At 41.1% G+C, this 23147-nt stretch overlaps 1 protein-coding gene across 3 annotated transcripts; it reads left to right on the top strand.

Moving 5' to 3' along the window:
• The first annotated feature begins 7641 nt into the window (after positions 1–7641).
• Positions 7642–10310, top strand: LOC105162202 (pentatricopeptide repeat-containing protein At4g13650). Of its 3 annotated transcripts, none has more exons than XM_011080173.3 (2): positions 7642–7929; positions 8032–10310. In XM_011080173.3, exons 1-2 carry the CDS (start codon positions 7837–7839, stop codon positions 10201–10203), a joined length of 2265 nt encoding a protein of 754 aa, XP_011078475.1. In that variant the 5' UTR covers positions 7642–7836; the 3' UTR covers positions 10204–10310. The 3 variants fall into 3 exon arrangements, with proteins under 3 accessions (XP_011078475.1, XP_088738553.1, XP_088738554.1); XM_088882427.1 differs by having other exon boundaries at positions 7643–7929; positions 8027–10310; XM_088882428.1 differs by having other exon boundaries at positions 7643–7929; positions 8009–10310.
• The last annotated feature ends 12837 nt before the right edge of the window (positions 10311–23147 follow it).

The following is a 23147-nucleotide window of genomic DNA, read 5'->3' as shown; positions in this document are numbered from 1 at the left end:
TAAAATGAAACTCGGTCCATTAAATTAAAGCCCACTAGCAATAGAGTTGACTTCTATTGTTGGAAGGAGGGTTGGTCAAATTGCATTTTTGAAAAGTGTAGACTTGACCATATATGAAGCCCAGGGTTGCCTTGTAGGAAGGTGGAATGTATCAAAACACATTTTCACCTTTCTATACAAAGCATATATATGTGTTATCATATTTTTTCATAATACAACATATAGTGAATAGTACAGAAAACACACACTTCCCCTCCTTCTCCATGTAACGCTCGACCCTCTCTCTTTCTCTCCTCTAATCTATCTAATTCTCTAACTCTCTTTGATCTAGGATCAAATAAAGAGTTGTAAAGAATTTTTTATGAATAGAATACACTAATTGATAGTGTAGTTCTCTTTCATCATCTTCCAACTGATTTTGATTTCTTCTAGCAAAGAGATCAAAATCTTCTTGCAATAGTGTGATGTGAATCATTTTTAGAGGGCTCCTACGTTAGAGCCTAGGGTGAACGCAACAGTCGAAGACATATCGCGGTTGAAACAAAAAATGAAAGAGGTAATATCTCATTTACATACCGCTTCTCGTTTGTTTCTCCAATCTATAGCCTTGTATGTTGGGATTTGTTATTTTGTTTATGTATAATCTACATACTACATCGAAATATCGAGAACACCAAGGGTACACCCCTTGGTTCGTTGTAGAAATTAATGATTTTAATTATGCGTATATTTTATTACCACTTTATTTTTTTTTGCACTTCCGCTCACGCGACCACACATACGAATTTGAGCTCTCTCTCTTTCTCTCTCTCTCTCTCTCCCCCCCCCCCCTCGCTATTTCAGCCATTCTCTTATCCTTCTGGGGATATTCTCTTGAGACGATAGCCAAGTTGTTGAACATGGCGCCTTTTAAGACCTTGGCCCAAACGCCATATCATATATGGCATGCAGACCTGCGATCTACAAGTACTTGGGAGTGTGAGGTAGCCTTGCATATGTCAAGAGACTAGTGGGAGACAAACTGGACTCGAGGTCTAGTTTGTGTAGGTTCGTGGGTTATCCTAAGAAAACTACGGGGTATTATTTATATGATCCCTCCAAACAAAAGGTTTTTGTCTCGCAAAATACAATGTTCTTGGAAAAAGATTTTCCATCCGATATCTAATGTGAGGAATTGCTATTTGAGGAATCGGGTGAGGTAACACCTCAAACAGATGCAGTTACATCATCTGTATCTATAGTTCCCACTAACAATATTCCTGTCCTCCGAAGGTAGACCAGAGTGTCCCAACAGCCTGAGAGGTATGAATTTCTGGGTTTGACCAGTTAATTGGATAATGATTCAAAGACCTATCGAGAAGCAATGTTGGACATCGATTTGGACAAATAGGTTGAGGCCATGAAATTCGAGATGGACTCTATGAGTTCAAATAAGGTTTCAACCTTGATAGACCCACCCAAGGGTGTTAAATCTGTTAAGTGTAAATGGGTCTACAAAAGTAAGCTTGGAGTTGACTGGAGGTTACAACCTTTAAGGCCACGCTTGTGGCGAAAGGGTATACTCAACGACCTGTGGTCGATTTTGAGGAAACCTATTTGTCCATAGCTATGGCCAAGTTATTCGAATTATGCTTGCTATAGCTGCATGGTATGACTATGAAATATGACATATGGACGTGAAAACGGTTTTCCTTAATGGGTTCCTTGAGGAAGAGATCTATATGGATCAGTTTCACATATGTTGGAGAAGAGCAGAAGGTCTACCATTTCTATGGTCTCAAACAAGCTTCCCGAAACTGGAATATCCATTTTGATGAGGTCATATGGGGTTATGATTTCATCAAGAATGACTTTGACCCTTGTATATACAAGAAAGTTAGTGGGAGCTCAGTTGCGTTCCTCATGCTTTACGTGGACGACATTTTGCTCATTGGGAATGATGTTAAGATGCTAGGTGACACTAAAGCATGGTTGTCTACACAATTTCCATGAAGAATTTCGGTGGGGCTTCCTACATCCTAGGCATCAAGATTATCTGGGATATATCTAAAAGGATGTTAGGAATGACCCAAACCTCATACATTGAGAAAGTCTTGAAGAGATTCAAGATGGAAAACTCCAAACAAGGATTCCTTCCTATGAGGCATGGGTTTAAGCTATCCAAGAAGCAGTGTCCTAAGACTGATGAGGAGCTTAAAAAAATGTTTGACACACCCTATGCTTTAGCCGTAGGCAGCATACAGTAAATTGTGTAGCGCATAAGGCCAGATGTCATTTTTGTTTTGAGCGTAATGAGCAGATATCAGGCATGTGTCAGTAAGGCTCACTAGACTACAGTCAAGACCATACTTAAGTACCTGAGAAGGACAAAAGATATATTCTTGGTTTACGGTGGTGGAGAGTTAATTCTGGAAGGCTACAACGACACTGGCTTCCAGTCTGATGAGGTTGATGCCAAGTCTCAATTAGGGTTTGTATTTAAGTTGAATGGTGGTGTAGTGGCTTGGAGAAGTTCCTAGCAGGATACCACAACGGATTCCACCAATCAAGCTGAGTACATAGTGGCTTTAGAAGCAGATAAGAAAGTGGTTTGGATGAAAAACTATATCCATGATTTAGGTGTAGTGCCTAGCATTGTCAAGTCAGTGGTTATCTTCTGTGATAACAACGGGGCTATAGCAGAAGTGAAGGAACCAAGATCTCATCACACATCCAAGCACATTCTTAGACGCTACCATCTACTTAAAGAGATGGTGGGAAGAGGTGATGTTCAGATCGACCGAGTCGTCGAGTCACATCAACAAAAAATATAGCAGATCCATTGACCAAGCCAGTGTCGCAAATTGCTCATGCTCAACATCTTGGAAAGATGAGTTTGAGGATAATGAGTGATTAGCTTTAGGGTCAAGTGGGAGTTTGTTAGAATAAGTGACCAAAAAGCCAATTGGATTGGGTTTTATGTAATCTGTTCTAACAATTTCGGTGTGATTGTAATATTTTTTTATGAATAAAGACTCTGCATTATTTGGCAATTGTATTTATTGTGCTCACTAATTATGTTTATATGCTTAACATCATAATAAAGCCCAAAAACTAAATTGTACAACCTATGTAGTTGGGCTACGGATTAAATGGTAGCTGTAAAACCAACTTCTGATGGTTAGGTTTGAAACATTCCAAGTCAAGGACCTGAAGACTGAACATTGAGAGTCCTATTGAGACTTGCACTAAAATTCACTAGATGAGTGCCGTGTTTCATTAGCGACAGATATTGGATGTCTATGCAATTTTAGTGGGTGGTTGTCAAGGTTGTCAAGCCGATTGAACTAACTCGCGGAAAGTCGTCATATGGAAGTCTTGGAGGCTTGGTCGGTATGACTAGATCTTACTGGCTCCGATAACACAGGATTAATCCTCGGACTTGAGGAACCATAGTAGTTGCATGCATATAATGGTCATATCTTACATCTGGCGAAAGATGATCGTATCTTAGATGTGGTCATTACAAGTCTCGTTTAGTGCAATTAGAATATGAAATGAGGAAGGTGGGTTCCAAGATAAATCTATCACCTGTTAGTATATGACAATTGAGTCTCTCCTATGCGTTCTAAGATGGTTTGAGCTCTTAAAGTATGTGGCCACAGTGATTGGTTGAGTAGGGAATGGTTTCCTACATCAACTAATAGAGCAAACGCATCTCGAGTTATCGAGCATAGTGTCTAGTTTAGGATGGAAACCGACACCCAATTTCATGTCCTAGACTTAGATCCGGGGACGGATGATGGAATAATCGTACTCGTATGGTACATGGAAGCTTAAATGTTCACGCTAACATTCACCTAGTTTCTAGTGCCATGGACCATTGCTAGACGGCCACCCATGGTGACAGGAATTTTCAATTAATGGTTAATTAAAAATGAATTAATTAAATTAGATCTAATTACTTATTGTGTTGGACACAAGCCTAAGTCTAGTTGAGGTTGAACCTAAAGAGTCACACAAATATCACGATGGAATTAGTAGAATTAATTTGAGAAGAAACAAATTAATTTAATTGGATTAAATTAATGCAAGAAGAATATATAAATAATTAGATCATTTATTTAATAATCCATTTGATGGATGGCTCAAGAATTAATTAATTGGATTAATTAATTTTTTGAGCTTAACACTTTAGATTAATTGAATTAATTTATTAGGTTTAGCTTAGTTAATTGATTTGATCAATTAATTATATTTAGGCTTAGATTTATTTAATTGGATTAAATGAATCTTTGGACTTAGTCGGGTTAAAATTAATTTAATTGATTATTTTTTAATGAACTTCAGTTGGGCTTGATTCAATTTGATTAAATCAAGATTGGTGTATACTTGAAGTCCAAGCCTATTTGAGGGAGGTTTGGAGCAAGTTAAGAAGGATTTGAAACTCTTTACCATGATGAACATGATGGAGTGGTTATTTCATCATGGTTGAAGGCTATATGCATATGGGTATATAGGCAAAATTTGGTTGTTATTGAATTTAGAATGTAATTGTATGTGATATACAAAACTACACACATATTCAACATAACCAAATAGATGAGCCATGAATTTTGCTTTCATTTTCTCTCTAAAATATTCTCCTTTTGTTCTATATTGAATTGGATTCAAGTTTAGACATAAAACAATCTAAAAGCACTAAACAACAGTGTTTTGTTTGGAGTTATTTTTGCTTCTTGTTCTTTGTTGTATCTAGCAATAGAAAAAGAACTAAATCTATTCTATTTTGTGGTGTAGACAACTTAGAGGAATTCTAGTTTGAATTCTCAAGTGTGTTAGAATATGTGACCTAGAAGCTAATTAAATTAGCACACTTGTAATCTATTCTAACAACAACTCAATTCCATGTATATTATCTGGTGAATGAAATGAGTATTTGCTATTGGCATTTCCTTTATTGTACTCATTATATATGGTTGCATTTCCTTTAGACATTACAACAAAGCCCACAGACCACTTTGACAATCGTGCAACAGTTGGACTACGCATTAGATGGTGGTCATGAAATCAACTGTCAAAGGTTGGGTCTGAAACATTCCAAGTCACGGACCTCGGGAATGGACATCTAGTATCCTAACGTGTGACGTTTACGCGATCTTAGTGGGTCGATTGGCTAGGTGTCAAATCGACTAAACTGACTTGCGGGAATCATCATATGGAAGCCTTGGAGGCTTGATCGATATGACTCGAATCCGCAACTCTGATAGTGTGGGAGTATTCCTCAAACTTGAGGAATCACGGCAGTTACGTGCGTACGATGATTGTATCTTGGATTTGTTGAAAAGGTGATCGTGTCTCATACATGGTCATCATAAGCTTGGTCCCGTGCAATCAAAGCATGTAGCAAGGACGATGAGTTTCAAGAAGAAGATCCATCCGCTATCAATACGTAACAGAGGTGTCTCCTATGCACTTGGAGATGCGTTCGCGCTCTATGAACCTATGGCCATAGTCATTGGTTGAATAGGAAAAGAAGTTCCTATGTCGAGCAATTTTGGGCAACTCGATCTCAAGTATTAAGCATAAATGCCTAGTCCAAGATAGGAGCCGACACCCAATTCCATGACCTAGAGTAAGGCCGGAAGACGGTAGATAGAAATACCATACCCGTATGGACTCGAGAGCCTAAAAGTTCACATGAATATTCATTTAGTCTCTAGTGCCATGGACCGTTGCTAGACGGCCACCCATGCTGACAGACTTTCTTGATTAAGTGTTCATCGAGAATTATTAATTACATTATATTTAATTAATAATAGTGTTTGACACTAGCCTAAGTCTAGCTGAAAGGTGAATCTAAAGAGTCACATAGACATGACCAAGAAGGGACAAGAAATTAATTAGGAATTAATTCCATGAGCAATTGAATTACTTACAAATGAGAGAGATCCATTCGATGGAGGAGCCTAATGATAAATTAATAAGATTGATTTGTATTGGGTTTGCCCTTATTATTTAATAAGTTGGACTTATTAATTAATAAAGACTTATTGGGCTCATGTATTTAATTGGATTAAATATATGATGGGCTTAATTAGGTGAATTTTAATTAAATTAGATTTAATTAAAATTCATTGGGTTTCCAATAAAATTGGCCAAGCACCCACTAATTAAACACATTGGATAATTCTAGGAAAGAAAATAATTGATTAGCATTTCTCACTTTTGGAAAGTGTTATGTTGGTCATTCTTTATTTGAAATAAAGAATATATTGCCTTATGAATATTAGAATAAACCTAGGCATATTCTAGTACATCCATACAAGACAGATATATATTCTAATTAGTTATTTAGAATAACTAATTATTACACAACACAAAAAAATACTCCTACCCTAGAACTCCCAATTGGCCACCCCCTCTCTCTTTGGTGTGTTTTTCTCCCTTATTCTCTTCTAGCAAAGGAAATTAAGGGATCCCTATATTCCGGCATGGTATGGACGTGTCTTTAGAGTACTTCTACGTTGGATTCTTGCGTGAACAAATCAACAAAAGAAGGTGCGAAGGAAATCAAACAAGATGTGATCCTTGATTTATGTTTCTTGCGTTCCTCGATTTTAATTTCACCATAAGCCCCGATTTATTTTATTAATTACATCAAACACCCGTGAACTCCAAGAGTACACCCCTTGGAATCATGGTCTTATTAAATTCATTTTTTTTTTTAATTTATGAATTTTAATTACCGCTTTCGCTTGTGCTTACCCGGGCTGATCCACTCGCTCGCTCCCTTCAAAGTGAACAGGACGGGAGAACGTAAAGGAAACAATGCATGTTGCTGCTCATCTATAAAAATAAAAAGGTAAAATTTCATGTTATATTTCTATGCTTTTTTGTTTCATTGTCTAGCCACATGTCTAACATGTATATATGCTTGTTATTATACTTTTGACAAACACCAAACGCTCGAGAATTTGAAATCAAACACCCCTTTGAACCGGTTTTTTTTTTTTCAAGCTTCCATCATGTTCCCGGGCCATATTGATTCTTTCAGATTATAGTAGACCGATTTAGAGGGTTTCAAGGTTGAAATCTCATGGAGAAAATCAGCTTGAAAAGGGAATAACGATCGGTTCAAGAAAGCGACAAGCGTAAAATTCTCTTTATGGTTTTGTGCCTCTCGTTTTGCTTGCTTTGATTCATGGCCTAATTTTTGTTTATTGCAGTGCGCCCTGGAAAGATCAAGGGTACAACCCTTACTTGGGAATCAATATGTTTTAATTCGGTAATTTTTTATTTTTTGTGCTTCCGCGTGCTTTCCGTGCTAATCCACGTCCTTCACTTGCTCATCAGCCCAATTTCTGCATGTTCTGTTTTAATTGCTGCTTCTATGTTTGTTGACGACGATCTAGGAAAAGTTTGTTACTGATTTTTTTGGTATGATGTTTCTTACGATACCATAAGTATACGCAACATGTCGTCCTTGTTGTACGCCAAATCATCCTGTTGAATTGGGCTCGTTTTTAGGCCTACCAAATTAGTCAACGACAGATGGGCTATGGGCCTGACCCTTGCTTATGGTCCAATACTGGTCGTAATTTATCTAACCAAAATGGATATCATGTAAAATACCTAGTTCCTTTTAATAAAGTTCAGAGGTGGGGCAAGGTGACTAGGCCTGCTGGACCCAAACGATTGTCGTCCATTTCCTGAAAGATGATATACTCCTAAACTTCATCCAAACACACCAGATAGCGGATGCTCGAACTCAATATCCACAAGTGGAAATCAGTTGATCAAGCTCAAGTGACATACAAATTGATGTAGTTTCCGGCAAAAAACAGTTGAGTTTTCATGGCCTCCCTGCCGCCAGTTGTGGTTGGCAACACCAGCAAGCTCAACCCTGAAGTCAAGAAGCTCCCCTCTCCTTCTGTTCCATTTGAAAAGGTAGATAGCTTTAGATTGATTTCGCTTTATCTTGTATTTCTATGGACTAGAATAACGCATTTCCTACGTGTAATTTAAGCTTTTAACTTTTCTGAAGTGTAGAAAAATTATAGCACGAAAGAGTCGGATAGAGCTTTTGCATCGTTAAGCTTGGAATTCAGAGAAGCATTTTCCTTGATAGGAGGAGGTGACAGAAAAATAGAATCATCGTCGTACGTTCCGCTTCTGCAAGAATGTATAGACACGAATTCCGTTTCAGGAGTGGAATCCATCCATGGCCACATTGTGAAAGCTGGATTTTGTCAAGAATTGTTCCTCATGACATTTCTTGTAAATACATATGCAAAATGTGGGATGATGGAAAGTGCTCGAAGGTTGTTCGATAGTTTGCCGAAAAGAAATGTTGTCACGTGGACTTCTTTGATGTCTGGCTATGTTCACAATTCAAGGCCTGAGTCTGCTATCAGTGTTTTCAAGGAAATGTTGGATGTCGGAGGGTATCCTACAAACTATACTTTAGGAATTGTCCTTAATGCTTGTTCTTCTTTGTTTGATATCGAATTAGGGAAGCAGATTCATGGTTACATAGTAAAGTATGATATCGAGTATGATGCCAGTATAGGGAATGCACTTTGTAGCTTATACTCCAAATGTCGTAGTCTGGATATGGCAATTAATGCGTTTCAGCGGATTGAGGAAAAAAATGTCATTTCATGGACGGCTGTTATATCTGCTTGTGGGGAAAATGGAAATTCTGCTATGGGATTGGATGTGTTTGTTCAGATGCTTGCTGAGGGTGTTCAGCCAAACGAGGTCACTTTGACTAGTGTATTGAGTATATGTTGCACAATGCAGGCCCTGGATATGGGAACTCAGGTCCATTCGTTGAGTATAAAAATTGGATGTGGGTCAGATTTAGCCGTAACAAATTCAATTATGTATTTGTACTTGAAAAATGGGTGTATTAGTGAGGCAAAGAAGTTGTTTGATGGAATTACCACCATCAGCTTAGTTACCTGGAACGCTATGATTGCAGGCCATGCAGAAATGACTAGCCTTGCGGAGGATGGCCTTTCAGCCTACTTCTATGGAATTGAGGCACTTAAGATTTTCCAGCGTTTGAATAGATCAGGCTTGAGACCTGATTTGTATACCTTTTCAAGTGTATTAACTGTATGTAGTAGTTTGGTGGCTTTGGAGCAGGGGGAACAAGTTCATGCCCAGACATTAAAAACCGGATTTTTGTCTGATGTGGTTGTTGGAACTGCCCTAGTTAACATGTACAACAAATGTGGAAGTATTAACAGAGCAAGTAAAGCTTTTGTAGAGATGTCTACAAGAACATTGATTTCATGGACTTCCATGATCAATGCATTTGCACAGCACGGGCTTGCACAACAGGCGTTACAGCTTTTCGAGGACATGAGATTTGTTGGAGTTAGACCAAACAAAATTACATTTGTGGGTGTGCTCTCAGCTTGCAGTCAAGCAGGAATGATTGACCAGGCATTAGCCTATTATGACATGATGATAAATGAGTACAAGATCAACCCTGTTATGGACCATTATGCATGCCTGGTTGATATGTTTGTGAGATTGGGACAGATCTATGAGGCTTTTGACTTTATCAAGAAGACAGATTTGGTTCCAAATGAGTTTATTTGGTCAATCTTGATTGCAGGCAGTAGAAGTCAAGGAAAATTGGAGTTGGGCTTTTATGCTGCCGAACAATTGCTCGAACTTAAACCAAAAGATTCTGAGACCTATTTCTTACTGTTGAATATGTACCTCTCTGCAGGAAGATGGAAGGATGTCTCAAGGGTAAGAAAAATGATGAGAGATGAGAAGGTTGATAAAATAACAGACTGGAGCTGGATTAGCATCCGAAACAAGGTTTATACGTTCAAGCCCGGCAGCAAGAAAAATCAAGCGAGTGAGGTAGCTAAAATTCTGGAGGATTTGCATGATAGAGCGAGGCGTCTTGGATATCAGGTAGAGACAAATATGGCGATCGTAGATGAGGAAAAGGAGGAAGCCACAGCCTTGCCTGCAGATCACAGTGAAAAGTTGGCAGTAGCATTTGGGTTACTTAACACATCAAATGAGGCACAGATTCGGGTTATTAAGAGTATTAGCATGTGTAGGGACTGCCATAATTTTATAAAAGTCGTCTCAATATTGACTTCAAGAACTATAATCATTAGGGATAGTAAGAGACTGCACAAATTTTTCAATGGACAATGTTCATGTGGGGATTTTGGTGGCCTTGTTTGATAACTTTTCACTCAGTGAAAGAAGTTATGAGTCTATGACCGCAATGGTCGTTTTTAGAACAACTGGTTGTGCAAATATATCCAAATGTTCCTTTTCCTTTTAGGTTATTAGTTGTGCATTAACTATTATGTAAAGTTCACTCAACCAACTGTTTCTAGGATTGCAGAACAGGTCTTCATTTTGGAATTTGCTTGGATAGTTCTTAGTTGCTGGTGGTTGCATATCTATCTATAGTAGTTAGAAATGCACAGTCCATGCGTGTGCAAATGTTATATATATATATATATGTATATATATTTATTGCCACTGGCACGCAATCATTGTGCGCTTTTAATCAATATATGATTAAGAGAATAAAGTGATTAATACGAGTAAAACTGAAGAATAAATATGATAATATATTGACGAATAAAGAATGACGGGCACCACTTTAAAGAAATAAGTAGCTATATTGATTAAAGTTATAACTAGCATTTTAAAATTTAGTATCGTGGTGTGATAAATTGCAGTTGTTAAAGTGAAGCAATTTTTTTTATATTAGTATATATATATATATATAATATTTATATTAAATTTATAAATTTTTTAATCAAAATATAATTAAGTAAAATAAAATAGAAGAAATAAATGTAGAAAAGGAAATTCAAATATGGATAAAATGCGGATGAGTGTAATAATGAATAAGTGAGAAGAAATTACTTGAACATGAACTGGAGGTACAAAATAAATTAATGGGTTAACATTTATTCTCCCTTGCTCATTTATTTTTCTAAAGCCCAAACCAAAGAAAGTGGTTCCCTTTATGCAACCCAACTAGACCAATTCTGTTAGCTTATGACTAAGGTAGTAAATGCATAAATCAAATATTCACAATTAATTCTGCATGTAAAAAAACAAGTCCAGTCCAGTAAGATGATTCAGCGGACAACAGGAATTCCACCTCACCTGCACTCATAACATCTTGGAACACATTATACTGAAAATCTCTACCTTATCCATCTAAACAGTCTAAAATCGACTTGTTAAGTAGTAAGTAAATAGATTCCCTGATTCTTGAGTTGATTGGGCAAGACTAAACAAAAAATTCATAAGCAATCACATGCAACCACAGATCCAAATCAGTTCACATTCACGAAAAAGTTTCAAGCTGAATAACTCCATAACAGTTAAACAATTATAGAAATATAAATAAATTATGGAGCTAAAAAGATACTTACATAAATGTAAAGAGAGAGAAGAGAGAAGTAGTCAACTTAATTTTTTTCCTTTTTTCTTGCCCTTTTTCTCTACTGCTCTGGTTTTTCAAACCATTGATAAACGAAATAAAAAATCATGAGGATGGAAAAATGTGAGTGTGGATAGGGGTTTGATGGTTGGCTCGGGTAAAATGGTGGGAAGATAACAATGGTTTTGAGGGTTTTTACCAGTGGGATTTTCTTTCTTGGATTTTTGTGTTGTACCCACCTCCATTGCTGCTTCTTTCAGGGGTGTTGATTGGTGAATGAAACACATCTTCATTTCCATCAATCCGAGTAATAAACCCAATGAAACCATTTAGTGGTCCCTTGTTTGACATCACCCTCCTCCATTGGTATAAAATCGTAACCCGTATGCTGATCTTTCCTCTCTATATTGAGGGTCTTACTGGTGGGATTCTTAGAAAACTCTTTTTTTGCCCTTGGTTTTCTTCATTTTCTTTCTCTATTTTTTGGGGTTGAGAAGTAAACAGAGGGAGCAAAGAGAAAATGAAGGTGAATGGGTGAAAACATATGAGTGCAGGGGTGTGGTTTTGAGGGTGGATTTTGGGTAAAATGGTGGTGATTGTGAGGGATTTTACAAAGGAGAGTAAATATGGGAGGATATCAAGCTCCTTCGTTAGAGCTTTTAGGTGCTCTTCAATCTTCTCTCTTTGTTCAGAGCCTGCTTGATTTCATCTTGAGTACCCATGTATTTGTCCGCGTAGTTACTTCATCTAAAGAATGAACTGCTTTTCTTCCTTCAATGGGAAGGTCTCATCTTGTATCATGTGTTCATATTTAAGTGATTTTCTAGTATCTGGTAAAAGTATCTTTATAATTTTTTTTATTATTTTTTACCCTCCAAGTCTGGATTTTTGATTGTATAGAGAAATGTTGATTACAAATTAGCTGAATAGCATTGATGCGTGCAAAAATCGCATTGTCCAATCAAATGTGGACTTGATGGTCGAAAATTGGGCTCAAACGTTTGCAAGCTCAAGAAAGGGAACCTACAAAAAAATGTTAGCACTCCGACGCCCAAGATAATATCGAATTATGAGTAAAATGATACTAAATAGAAGAAACGAATGTGAATTGAGACAATGTATTGTGAAAAGGTTATAATAGTAGAGAAAAAAATGATAAGGATTGCCTGTGAGAGCTTAAGAGAGTCATTCCGCATCTAGCGAGATTGAGTCTGTATTTGTAGTGGAGGTCACCCGACCTGGGGGGTGGTGTTATTTGAGTAGATCAAGGGAGACGGTTGTCAAGCGATAAGTCCTTCCTATCATCCTTATCCTACTGGTCCATGAGTTTAGTAGAGGTCTTCCCTAATGAGGAGATTTCAAGGAGATAAGGAGTCCATGGCCCTAAGGGTCTACCTCCTTGGACCTTCTTGGAGTGATCTGGCCCAATGGCAATCCTCGAATGTGCCTGCTCTCTGGGTCTCGAGCTCTTTTGGGCTGTTGAGAAGAAGAAAGGCTGAAGAGGGCCGTTTTATGCCTTTGTTCTTATTGGGTCTCTGGGCTAGCTTACTGGTTTGAGAGGTGGGCCTGCTTTTGGGCCACTGGTATGACGCCACATCACTCGATCCCCTCTACTCTGAGGAGGAAGAGACCCGCCTACTCCTTCTCAGAATAGGATAATTCTCGTCAGTGAAGGGGTCCTTCCTCTTCCTTTAGAAAAGGGGAGTCTGCGCTCCGTTCTGGTAAGCCTAAAAGGCCTTCCTCCTGGGGCTTCACATTCTGCTTTTGTTAGATGTGATTTGATGGCTAGAGCTTAGCCTAGCCATTATTTCTTACGAGTAGGGGAATGGGTTTTGATAACCGCTCTTGTGCCCCACGCTCCTAGTAATCACCCAATGAGGGGCGATTATTGAGGATGAGTGGGCCTTAACTACCCATGTCCTCCTTCATGGTGGAGACGCTTGTTAATAGTGATCCCTCTGAGGTTACTTCAAGAGCGGTAGGCCTAGGCTCGTCCACCTATGGTGGTGGCCAGAGGTGGATTCTTAGACAAGCCGCTGCGATTTCCCGATGTTTGTTGGAAAATCCTCTGACAAGGAGATAGAGGATGTGGGGGGGGGGGGGAATGGGGTAGGGGGAAGAGGGTTCTTCCCTAGGTTAGGAGGAGAGAGAGAAATAAGGGGAGACGAATGAGGAGGGGGAGAGGGGTGCAGACTGATATGTGGTGGACTGGGCCCCCACCTGCTTAAATTGCCCAGAGTCCGTCAACTGGTGGAAGATTTTGGGATCCCTCTAGAGTACAATATTTATGTCCCCTCCCCTACAGCCGTCCTAATTCCCAGTCCTCTAACTGTTTATGTTTTTTTTCTTCTCAACTGCAGGTTGGCCTCCATTCCCCATTCCTGCTTTTATTAAAGAGGTTGCTTGTGTCTTCCAGATCCCCCTCAATAGTTGGCTCAGAATTCCTTTAACCTGATTTGCCATGGTTCTTAAATTTAATAGTGCTCCTGTCAATGTTACAATCTTCTCCCAAACTTTCCAACTACAATGCTTCGAGCCTAGAATTTTCCAGTTTTCTCCTCGTCGAAGGGTAGGTTTCCTTCCGGCCTCCAGCTTTCCTAAGGGTCGGCAGTGCAGTTTCTTTTATGTCTTACCCCCCAACCAGTGGGCGTACCCCCACAGGGGGGGTTCACGACATCCCCTGCCCCTTTTGCCCTGATGAATAGGATAACAACTTTCTCTCTTCTCCTGGAGTTGTTGGATGAGAGGCCTTATTAGTGTGGGAGTCTAATTGATGAGAGGCTTTTGAGTCATTCTGAATTAAGTCCTTGAGTTGATCTCCTGGGAGAGCCTTTGGGTATTTACATTATCTTTCTGTTTCTCTTTTCTTGAATTTATAATTATGTGGTGCTGATGTGGTTGTGTGTTTGTTGGGTAGAGAGAATAGTGTTTCGCAAGTTGCTATAGGATCAAGTTTCTAGGAGCCTTTCGGGACGTCCATATGCTACTCCTCCTTCGAGGACTCTAAAGGGGAACCTTAACTCCAGTGACTCCAAAGGGAATTGACCAATTGTTATGACCCCAGGAGGATCCTCCAAGCACGCTATAATGGTTTTCTGAGGCCACCCTGTTGCAGGAGCCCCTCCCTCTCCAGGCTCTGCGTGTTTGGCTGCAACACCCTTCCTCCCCCTCCTCTTCCTCTTTGGGGTTGAGGAGGTTTTGCCTCCAAGCCCATCGTCCTTCTTCTGAAAGCCTGTAAAGTCGCCAAATACTTGAGCAGGAAAAGGAGGGGGAGTTCTCCCTAGCCGCCAAGACCTTGAAAGGGGTCCCTACCTCGAAGATAAGCGCCTCCTATCCTTTGTGCCGATGGAGGTCCTCTAGGGTAGCCAGGGTAAGTAGTTTCACTCACCCCTGGGTTATTACTATATTTTTCTTCCTAATGTCCTACATTTTACAGTATTAGGTGGTTGTGGTGCTGGGAGAGCTCCTTTCTCACCCTCCGGGGGTGACTCCTTCTTCTTAGGGGGACATAGAAGGAGGTTGGAGGATAGGGTGGAGCGCCTGCAAGGTGAGATTTCCAAGCTAAAGAAGACAAAGAAATAAACTGAAGGGAGGTAACAACAGGCAGAGAGGAAGCTTGAGAAGCTGCAAAAGGAATTTGTGACCCTTAAGGAGGACCTTTCAGAGGAGCTCTAGAAGGTGATTGACCAGGCTCGAATGCACTTCCCTCACACTGAGGAAGGCAACAATACCCAGAGAGCTAATGGCAGAGCCATCCCTTGAGTATTAGAAGTCCAAGGAGTTCCAGGGGATTGTGTCAAAGATAGTCGCACCAAGCTTCCAGGCTTGTTGGAAGGAATTCGAGGCCCAAGGGTATCCTCCTTCTAGTGAGAAGGCCTCCTTCCTGAATTTTGACGTAGTTGTAGAGGGTGCCCCTGACCCGTTTGCTAATCCTCTAGCACCTACTAGGGAGACCATTCCTGCTGACTCAAGTAACTGGGTCACATGTATTTTGTTCTTTTTAATTGAAGCCTTCTCTAGCCTATTTGAGCCATCTTAGGAATTTTTTGCAGATTAGGATTTACATCATATCTCAGGGGTAGTCGAGGTGGAAGTTAGAAGACCCCCTCCCTCAGCTGCAGTTCTTGTATCTACTGAGGAGGATGCCCCCAAGAGGGATCCCCTAGAACCCGTTGTGGAGGATGCCCTTGCCTACCAAGAAGAGCCTGCTGCCAAGGAGACCCCACTTTCGTCCGAGCTAGAGCCCAAGAACAAAGAAGGAAAGACCCCGCATGTGGGGTAGTAAGATGATATGTTCCCCCCTGTTAAAACAGTTTCTTTATGGAGATGTTTTTCTTTCCCCCACCATGGGATGGGGATGAGATTTTTTTCTTTTTGTGATTTCCTACTACTACCTTATCTGTTAGCTGGTTCAGCCAAGGGCCTTTTAAATGCTTTTCATTTTGTGTGCATATATTTGTATTAAGGGTTTGACGCCTGTCATTGCTATCTTTGCTATTTTGATGTGTTTGATATAGATGCTTTCCGCCTTGTGTGGAATGTGTCATTTGTTGAGTCTTCCTGGGATAGCAAATATACTCCTCTTACTTTTGCTCCCTTGAACCTGAATTTCATAAAAAGTCCTTAAAAAAAATAGGGTTAGTTTTCATGTTGAGCTTTGCATGTCTGTTTTGGGTGAACATGGCTTGAATACTTTTGAGGCTTCTTTATGAAGGCATATTCTCTTCATCTCCATACTCTCAAGTTGAAACCTGGTGGACACCATGTCCTGGTTAGACTTGTATTCTTTCATGAAGGAGTCCGCCAAGTCGTTCTGCTTCTTCAACTTCGAGTGCTCCAAGGCCATCGCAACGCAGACCCAGTTAAGCTATTCTAGAGCCTAAACACCAACAGCTAATCATTTCTTATGTAGGCCGCCATCTTAATAAAGTTTAATTATTGAAGATATTTGTGCGTTTACAGGTCTTATTCTCGGGTAATTTTAGAGAACCTCTCATTAAGATTTCCTCTCTTTATGGAGGATGTGTTACTGAATTCATTGAGAGGGGCGCTCCTCTTGGAGGGACAATACTTTTTTGGGAATAAGGCCCCTCGGGAAAGCAACATTTCCTTTGAAGGATGCCCCTCTAGGACGCACTATTTCTTCAAAAGGGCAATTTATTTTTTGGGAAGAATGTCCCTTTGGGAGGCATTTACTTCTTGGGAAGGATGCCTCCTTTGGGGGCTATTATTTCTTGGGAAGGATGCCCCTCTAGGGGACATTATTTCTTGAGAAGGATGCCTCTCTAGGAGGGATTATTTCTTGGGAAGGATGCTCCTCTGGTAGGCATTATTTCTTGAGAAGGATGCTCTTTTTTATGCATCGAATTTCTTAAGATTATGTACATTCCATGACCTGGTGTTACTGGCCACACCTTGGGCTAGACGGTCGGCAGTGACTTGTGGAGGACGTGCGGACGGTTAGGGGATACCGACCAACACGCAGGCGTGCAAATGGTCTTCGAGCAGAGACTCTTACCGAATGGGGATTGCAATACTGTTTGTGTGAGAACTTCCTTGATGTGTGAGGATGCTGTCCGCAAAGTATGAACTCATTCCGAGGACGTTTGGCCATGGAGATATAAGGGCGATGATCAAGTGCTACCCTACGCGTGAGCATGAGAGAGATGTGTGAAGCAGAGTGTTTTATCGTTTGATATTTGCAATATTGTTTTAATGGAGAGATCCTTGGAGTGTTGGGAGCACCTCCAAGATGTTTCAGAGGTAGACGGTTCCGTTTCGGTAGGGAATGACGGCGATGTTCAGAGTCTGCCAGTGCAGTGGCGAGACTGTAGTTTCAGAGTATTTTTGAGACAATGTCTCAGCTATTGATGATCGGATGAGGTTGAAACTCTATAGTTATGTTTTAGAAGTTGTAGGCTACGCTACGGTTCAAGCAGCACGTAATTTGGACGTCGGTCAAAGGAGATGCGGAAAAAGAGCACTCCTCGGCCCTTTCTATTATAAGGGGGCGCATGCAGTGGTGAGCTCCAGCCAGCCCTCCCCGTGCACGATGGCAGAAGCATGAGACAACGTCTGCACTAAATGAGCATTCTCTTGGGGGCATGATGGGGGCCTTCAAGAGCCGGCTCTGGGCAGCTCATAGGAGCGCTAGAGTCCCCGAAGGGCTTGGAAACTTGATAGGCAGCGTAGGGTCAAGATGGCTTATGTTGGGCGCCAATACGACCGAGAGGCTCTGTGTGACGTGCAAGGTTGCCCAGCGGGCTACAGGATATCAGGGGCAACACCACTCGTGCGAATAGGTGATCGAGGCAAGCATTCCAAGATCTCGTGATACAACTCATGGAATGCTATCGAGTCTAGCCGTCCATGGGGGTCCGTTCGCTAAGATGAGCTATCGTGGGATGACGCCGCACTGTGGGCATATTATAAAGCCAAGCCGAATGGAAAGAAAGCATGTTGGGCATGCCTTGTGAGATAAAGGCAAGATGTCGGCATATCGAATGGGCCTCAGACTTATGATGCGGTCCTACTCGGGCGAGGCATGGAAGGCGGCCATGACAAAGGCGTGCGCCTAGGATGCACTGAGTGAGTGTTGAGCATGAGATGGGCGTTGTGGGCGCATGCGTAGCGTCATAATGTCGAGGCGGAGCGAGGATGCTCCTTGCCATTGAGCAATGCGTCGGCAGGTTTCGAGATGGTGTGTGAGATGCTAAGGCATGAACGCCGAGAGCCTCAGCGAGTATAGACATTCTGGATAGGCGAGCGCAAGGGCACGCAGTGCCACGCAGGGATGCGTTCAGATATCGCGCTAGCGAGCTTCAGCGTCGAGGACACGCGACGGACTGTCGGTATACTCTGATATGTGCGAAGGCTGGTCGAAGGTTAGACGTAACCTGACACGCTGCACAGGCAAAAAATATATGAGAATTACATTCCGCTGCGAGACAAAAGAGCACGCCTATGACACCTGGTCAGGAAGCATCCTTCTCCATTTTCCAATGCGTATGCTCCGTGGCCTTTCCCCTGTGACCTTATATGGCCCTTCGAGTAAGGATCCAATTTTCTGATTAGTTTAATGCTTTAATTTTAATTATTGTATGCATTTTACGCTAACACTTCTGTCGGCTTGTTCCCGGGCTATACCACACGATACTTCACTTGGAGACGCATTTACGCCTCATGAACTTATGGCCATAGTGATATGTCGAATAGGAAAAATGGGTTCCTATGTCAACCAATTAAGTGTAACACAGTCGTAAGTATTAAAGTATAGATGTCTAGTCTAGGATGGTAACTGACACCAAATTCACTGCCCTAGATTAAATCGATAGACGGTAGGCAAAAGTACCATTGCCCTATAAACTCGGGAGCCTAAATGTTCACACAGACATTCATCTAGTCTCTAATGCAATGGACCGTTGCGAGACGACCACCATGGTAGCAGGCTTTCTTGATCAAGGTTGATCAAGGATAATTAATTAAAGTGGATTTAATTAATTGAAATTGTTGAACACTAGCCCAAGTCTAACTGAAAGGTGAACCTATAGACTTAGACACAAATCACTGAGGAAGAACAATGAATTAAATTGGAATTAATTCCATAAGGTGTAAGTAATTGGATTACTCACACATGGGGATCCATTGGATAGATAGCCCAAAATTAAATTAATTGGATTAATTTAAATTGAGCTTGTCTTTATTAATTACTGAATTGTATTTGTTAATGAATAAGAGGCTTATTGGGCTTGAGTATTTAATTGGATTAAATACCTATTGAGCTTAATTAATTGAATTTTATTAAATTAGATTTAATTAAAATTCAATGGACCATTAATTTATTTTAAATTCAGCCCACTAATTATGGCCCACTAGCAAATTGATGAAAGGAGAGTTGACCAAGAAATTGTATTTTATTAGTTAATAAGAGACTTTTTGGGCTTGAGTATTTAATTGGATTAAACACCTATTAAGCTTAATTAATTGAATTTTATTAAATTGGATTTAATTAAAATTCATTGGGCCATGAATTTATGTTAAATTCGGCCCAGTAATTATGGCCCACTAGCAAATTGATGAAAGGAGAGTTGACCAAGAAATTGTATTTTTGGAAAGTGTAAACTTGGCCATAATTAGAACCCTCTCTATATGGAATGATTGGATCTTACCATATAAATAGAAGGGTTACCTTGTAGATAAATAGAATATATCTAGACACATCCCTATTTATCTATACAAGGTTTAAGCGAATCATGCTATTCGATGTTAAGCCCGACCCATCAACTAAATCATACCTCAATTGTCGTCCCCCACGACTCGTGAGACAGGAAAACAATGAAGATATTCCTATGTTCATAATAATAATGCAGCATGCCTACTATTCCAAAAGTGTCGCGACTCGTGAGACCACATTTGGATAGCGGTAGCTTCCTCATTATATTGTGATATATGGAAGGCTTCGACAGATCTTAATGCCATTTCGATCCAAGTCCATCTATGGGCTTAATATTTGTTTTAGTGTTGGGCTCAACCCATCATCAAATCACACCTCAACTGTTGCCCCCACAACTCGTGAGACAGGAAAACAATGAGCGTGTTTCTTTGCTCACAATAATGGTGCAGCTTGCCTCTAGTCCAAATGTGCCACGACATGTGAGACCACACTTGGGTAGTGGCATCTTTCTCACCACATTATTGTGGATGGAAACCCTGGACAGATTAAACCATTTTGATCTAAGTCCATTTATGGCCCCTAACACTTCAACTTGGTCCAATCAAGTGAGAGTTAATTATAAGTTGTTTGACTAGGACCTAATCACATATAAGCATTGCATGCATAACTATCAAATATTAAAGCATTAAATAAATGCATCGCATGCAATAAAACATGGCATACCCCTGTTGGATGATCATGAGCCCAACCTATGCGATCTACTGAGCCCGCAGTAAGTTTTATGGTATGTCTAAGGTGGCCTTATGCTAGATGGGTCTTGTGACATCTTCATGGCCCCCCTTCTCCATGGGCCTCCTCCTTCGTGGGCCTTCTTTTCCATGGATTTGCTTGAAATGAAAAAATCTCACCAAAAGGTCCTATACTACTCTCATTATAATTTGAATAGAAACCCCACTCAGAAATCGGGGGGAGTACATAAGGAGGAAGATAGCAACTGTTATTATTTCCAGGCTAAAAAAGAGGAGGGAAGAGAAAATAAAATCACAAGGGCATACGGGCCCACCCAACAAAAAATTAAAAGATAATAATGCGGTCTAGGGCTTCGTGATCATCCATTCACATTCATCCAGCACATAATGACAATTAATCATGCTAGACAAGTAAACATTGTAAAATAGGAATCTTAGAAACCTTGAACTCATGGACTCTAAACTCTCTCTCCCATCTCTTTGTACACAAACTCTTGACGTGGGCGGCGATGGTGATGGTGGGGATGAAGAGGCGGCCGACAGTGAGGATGGGTCGGCAGGTGCTAGTGAGATGGCAGGTATGTCATCCAACTTAATGGAGTTTGTGGATCGCTGCCGACATTTGAACGTTGATAAGGGGACTGCGGATAACAACGATGATCACATACGTTTTGCTAATCCGCTGTTCGACGGCGGTAAAAATATGATTTTTGATTCTGTTGATGGTAATGAGGACGGGGATGATGATCAAGGCGGGAAAGATGACTCTTTGATGACTGTATGCACGCCTGCCTTTGCGCCAACAAAAATACGGTTTCGTGGTGTAGCTACGCCGTTTGAGAATATGGTGGCGACTGGTTCTGCGCCGGCCAGAATAGAATGCCCTGGCATTATTGATGATGGAGGACGGATTCCCATGGAGAAAGAAGTTCCCTGGTCGAAGGAGGGGATTACATCGAGGTTAGGATTTAGAGATGGCATCAATGGTGGACGCGTGAATTCTTCGTCGCCGGCTGAATTTAATATCAATGAATTCTTAAAGCTTGCGTATAGGGTAGTTGAAGGTGATACATCATCCATGGCAGCGCTTAGAGATCTGCAGATTCGATGGGAGGAGAAGTTTGGTAGCGGTTACGTGCAACCGGTGTCGGTGAGAATGTACCAGCCCTTACGATGCCTTATTCCCGTTTCTTTGACCAGAAAACAGACTGGGGAAATACACATACCGCCGGAGCAGAGGGCTAGTGCGTCAGAAACTGTGAGAAGTCGATTGCAAACTGGAATTCTGCAACAGGCGTCGAAATCGCGATTATCTGGCGACCTGGCTGTTGTGCCGGTGACGAAATCTGTTCCAAGCCGGCGAAAGGGTGATGTTGATGCTCCTAGTTGGGTTGTCGTGCATGCTGCTGTGGCTGATGATTCTGATGGACCGTCCTATGGGGATGGTGATGTGGCATGTGACTTGGCATGTGATGAGGATGAGGATGTGGCGCGCTTTGTTGGTGATGTGAATGGTCACTTTGAAAAGGGGGTGATAAATGCTGGTGGGGCTGATAAAATTATACATGATGAAGCAGCCACGAGTCCTGTGTTTGGCAAGGTAAACTCTAGTGCCACTAGTATATTCGTTGGCAATATTCCACTACATGCGTGTCCCGAGCCGTTTGTTGAGGACAAGATCGCTGATGCATTTAATAAGTCCTCTCGAACGCTTTCGTATATTGCTCCTACTATACAAAATGGGGAAGTAATCGTCCGTCCGACATTGGAAACTATTAAAAATGGATCTCGTCGATGGAGATCTACTGCGGTGGTGTACTTCCTTGGAAAGCGCCCTTATTTTCACCACCTGAAAGAGTATGCCCAATCACTATGGCCTGCAGTACTGGAGGTTACTGCGACAACAAATTGGTTCTTTTTCTTTCAGTTCAAGACGGTTATAGATATGGAGGAGGTTATTGAGGGTGGCCCATGGCTGTTTCAGGGGCAGCCTATCATTCTTCAGAAATGAGAACCCGGAATGGTGATGAGGAAACTCAAGCATACACAAGTGCCTGTCTGGATCAGGTTACGCCACCTCCCGGTGGAATTATGGACGAAAGAGGGGCTGAGTACGGTAGCTAGTGGTGTGGGTAAGCCATTGTACCCGGATGCTATTACGAGAGCATGCACGAGATTGGATTTTGCTCGTGTATGTGTCATGCTTGGTATCAGTTCTAAATTGCCAAAGCACATTATTATCATGATGCCGGATGAGAATGGAGGGGAATCCCCCTGCAAAATTGATGTGGAATACGAGTGGGTACCACCCAGATGCACTACGTGTATGACGTTGGGTCATAGTGTTAAGCATTGTACAGAGAATAGAGTTGCCAAACAAGTCGAGCCTCTAGTAGCAGTGTATGTACGGAAAGTGGGAGCCTCTAAACCAAATGATCAGGACATGAATAATCACCAGTCAATAAATATAGACAAGAGCTTTGAGGACCGAGATGAACAGGCTAGGGCGATGGGTCCAGGTCGAGAGGATAAGGGTAAGGCCACTGTGACTTATAATGCTTTTGAAGCCTTACACTTGCTTTATGATACAGACATTCTTCCTGGGGGCCCTAATAGATGCAGGCCCACATCTCTTAAGCCATGATAAACGGAGCCATTTGGAATGTACGTGGCCTGAACAAGAGGGACCACCAACTTAGCAGTCAAAGATCTAGTTGCAGAGTTCAGGTTACATTTTATTGGTCTTCTTGAAACCCGTGTTCATTTGAATAATGTTTCTCGTATACAATCTTTCTTA

Source organism: Sesamum indicum, linkage group LG7, assembly GCF_026168435.1.
Source record: "Sesamum indicum cultivar Baizhima isolate 11 linkage group LG7, ASM2616843v1, whole genome shotgun sequence".
Lineage (NCBI taxonomy): Eukaryota > Viridiplantae > Streptophyta > Magnoliopsida > Lamiales > Pedaliaceae > Sesamum > Sesamum indicum.
Note: the sequence above shows the minus strand (reverse complement) of the source record. Positions and strands in the feature narration are given on the sequence as shown.

Bases quoted from the DNA above. Each gene is read 5' to 3' on its own strand.
- LOC105162202 (XM_011080173.3), top strand. From the start codon at position 7,837: ATGGCCTCCCTGCCGCCAGTTGTGGTTGGCAACACCAGCAAGCTCAAC. The intron at 7,930-8,031 runs GTAGATAGCTTT...TCTGAAGTGTAG, and splicing joins CTTCTGTTCCATTTGAAAAG to AAAAATTATAGCACGAAAGA.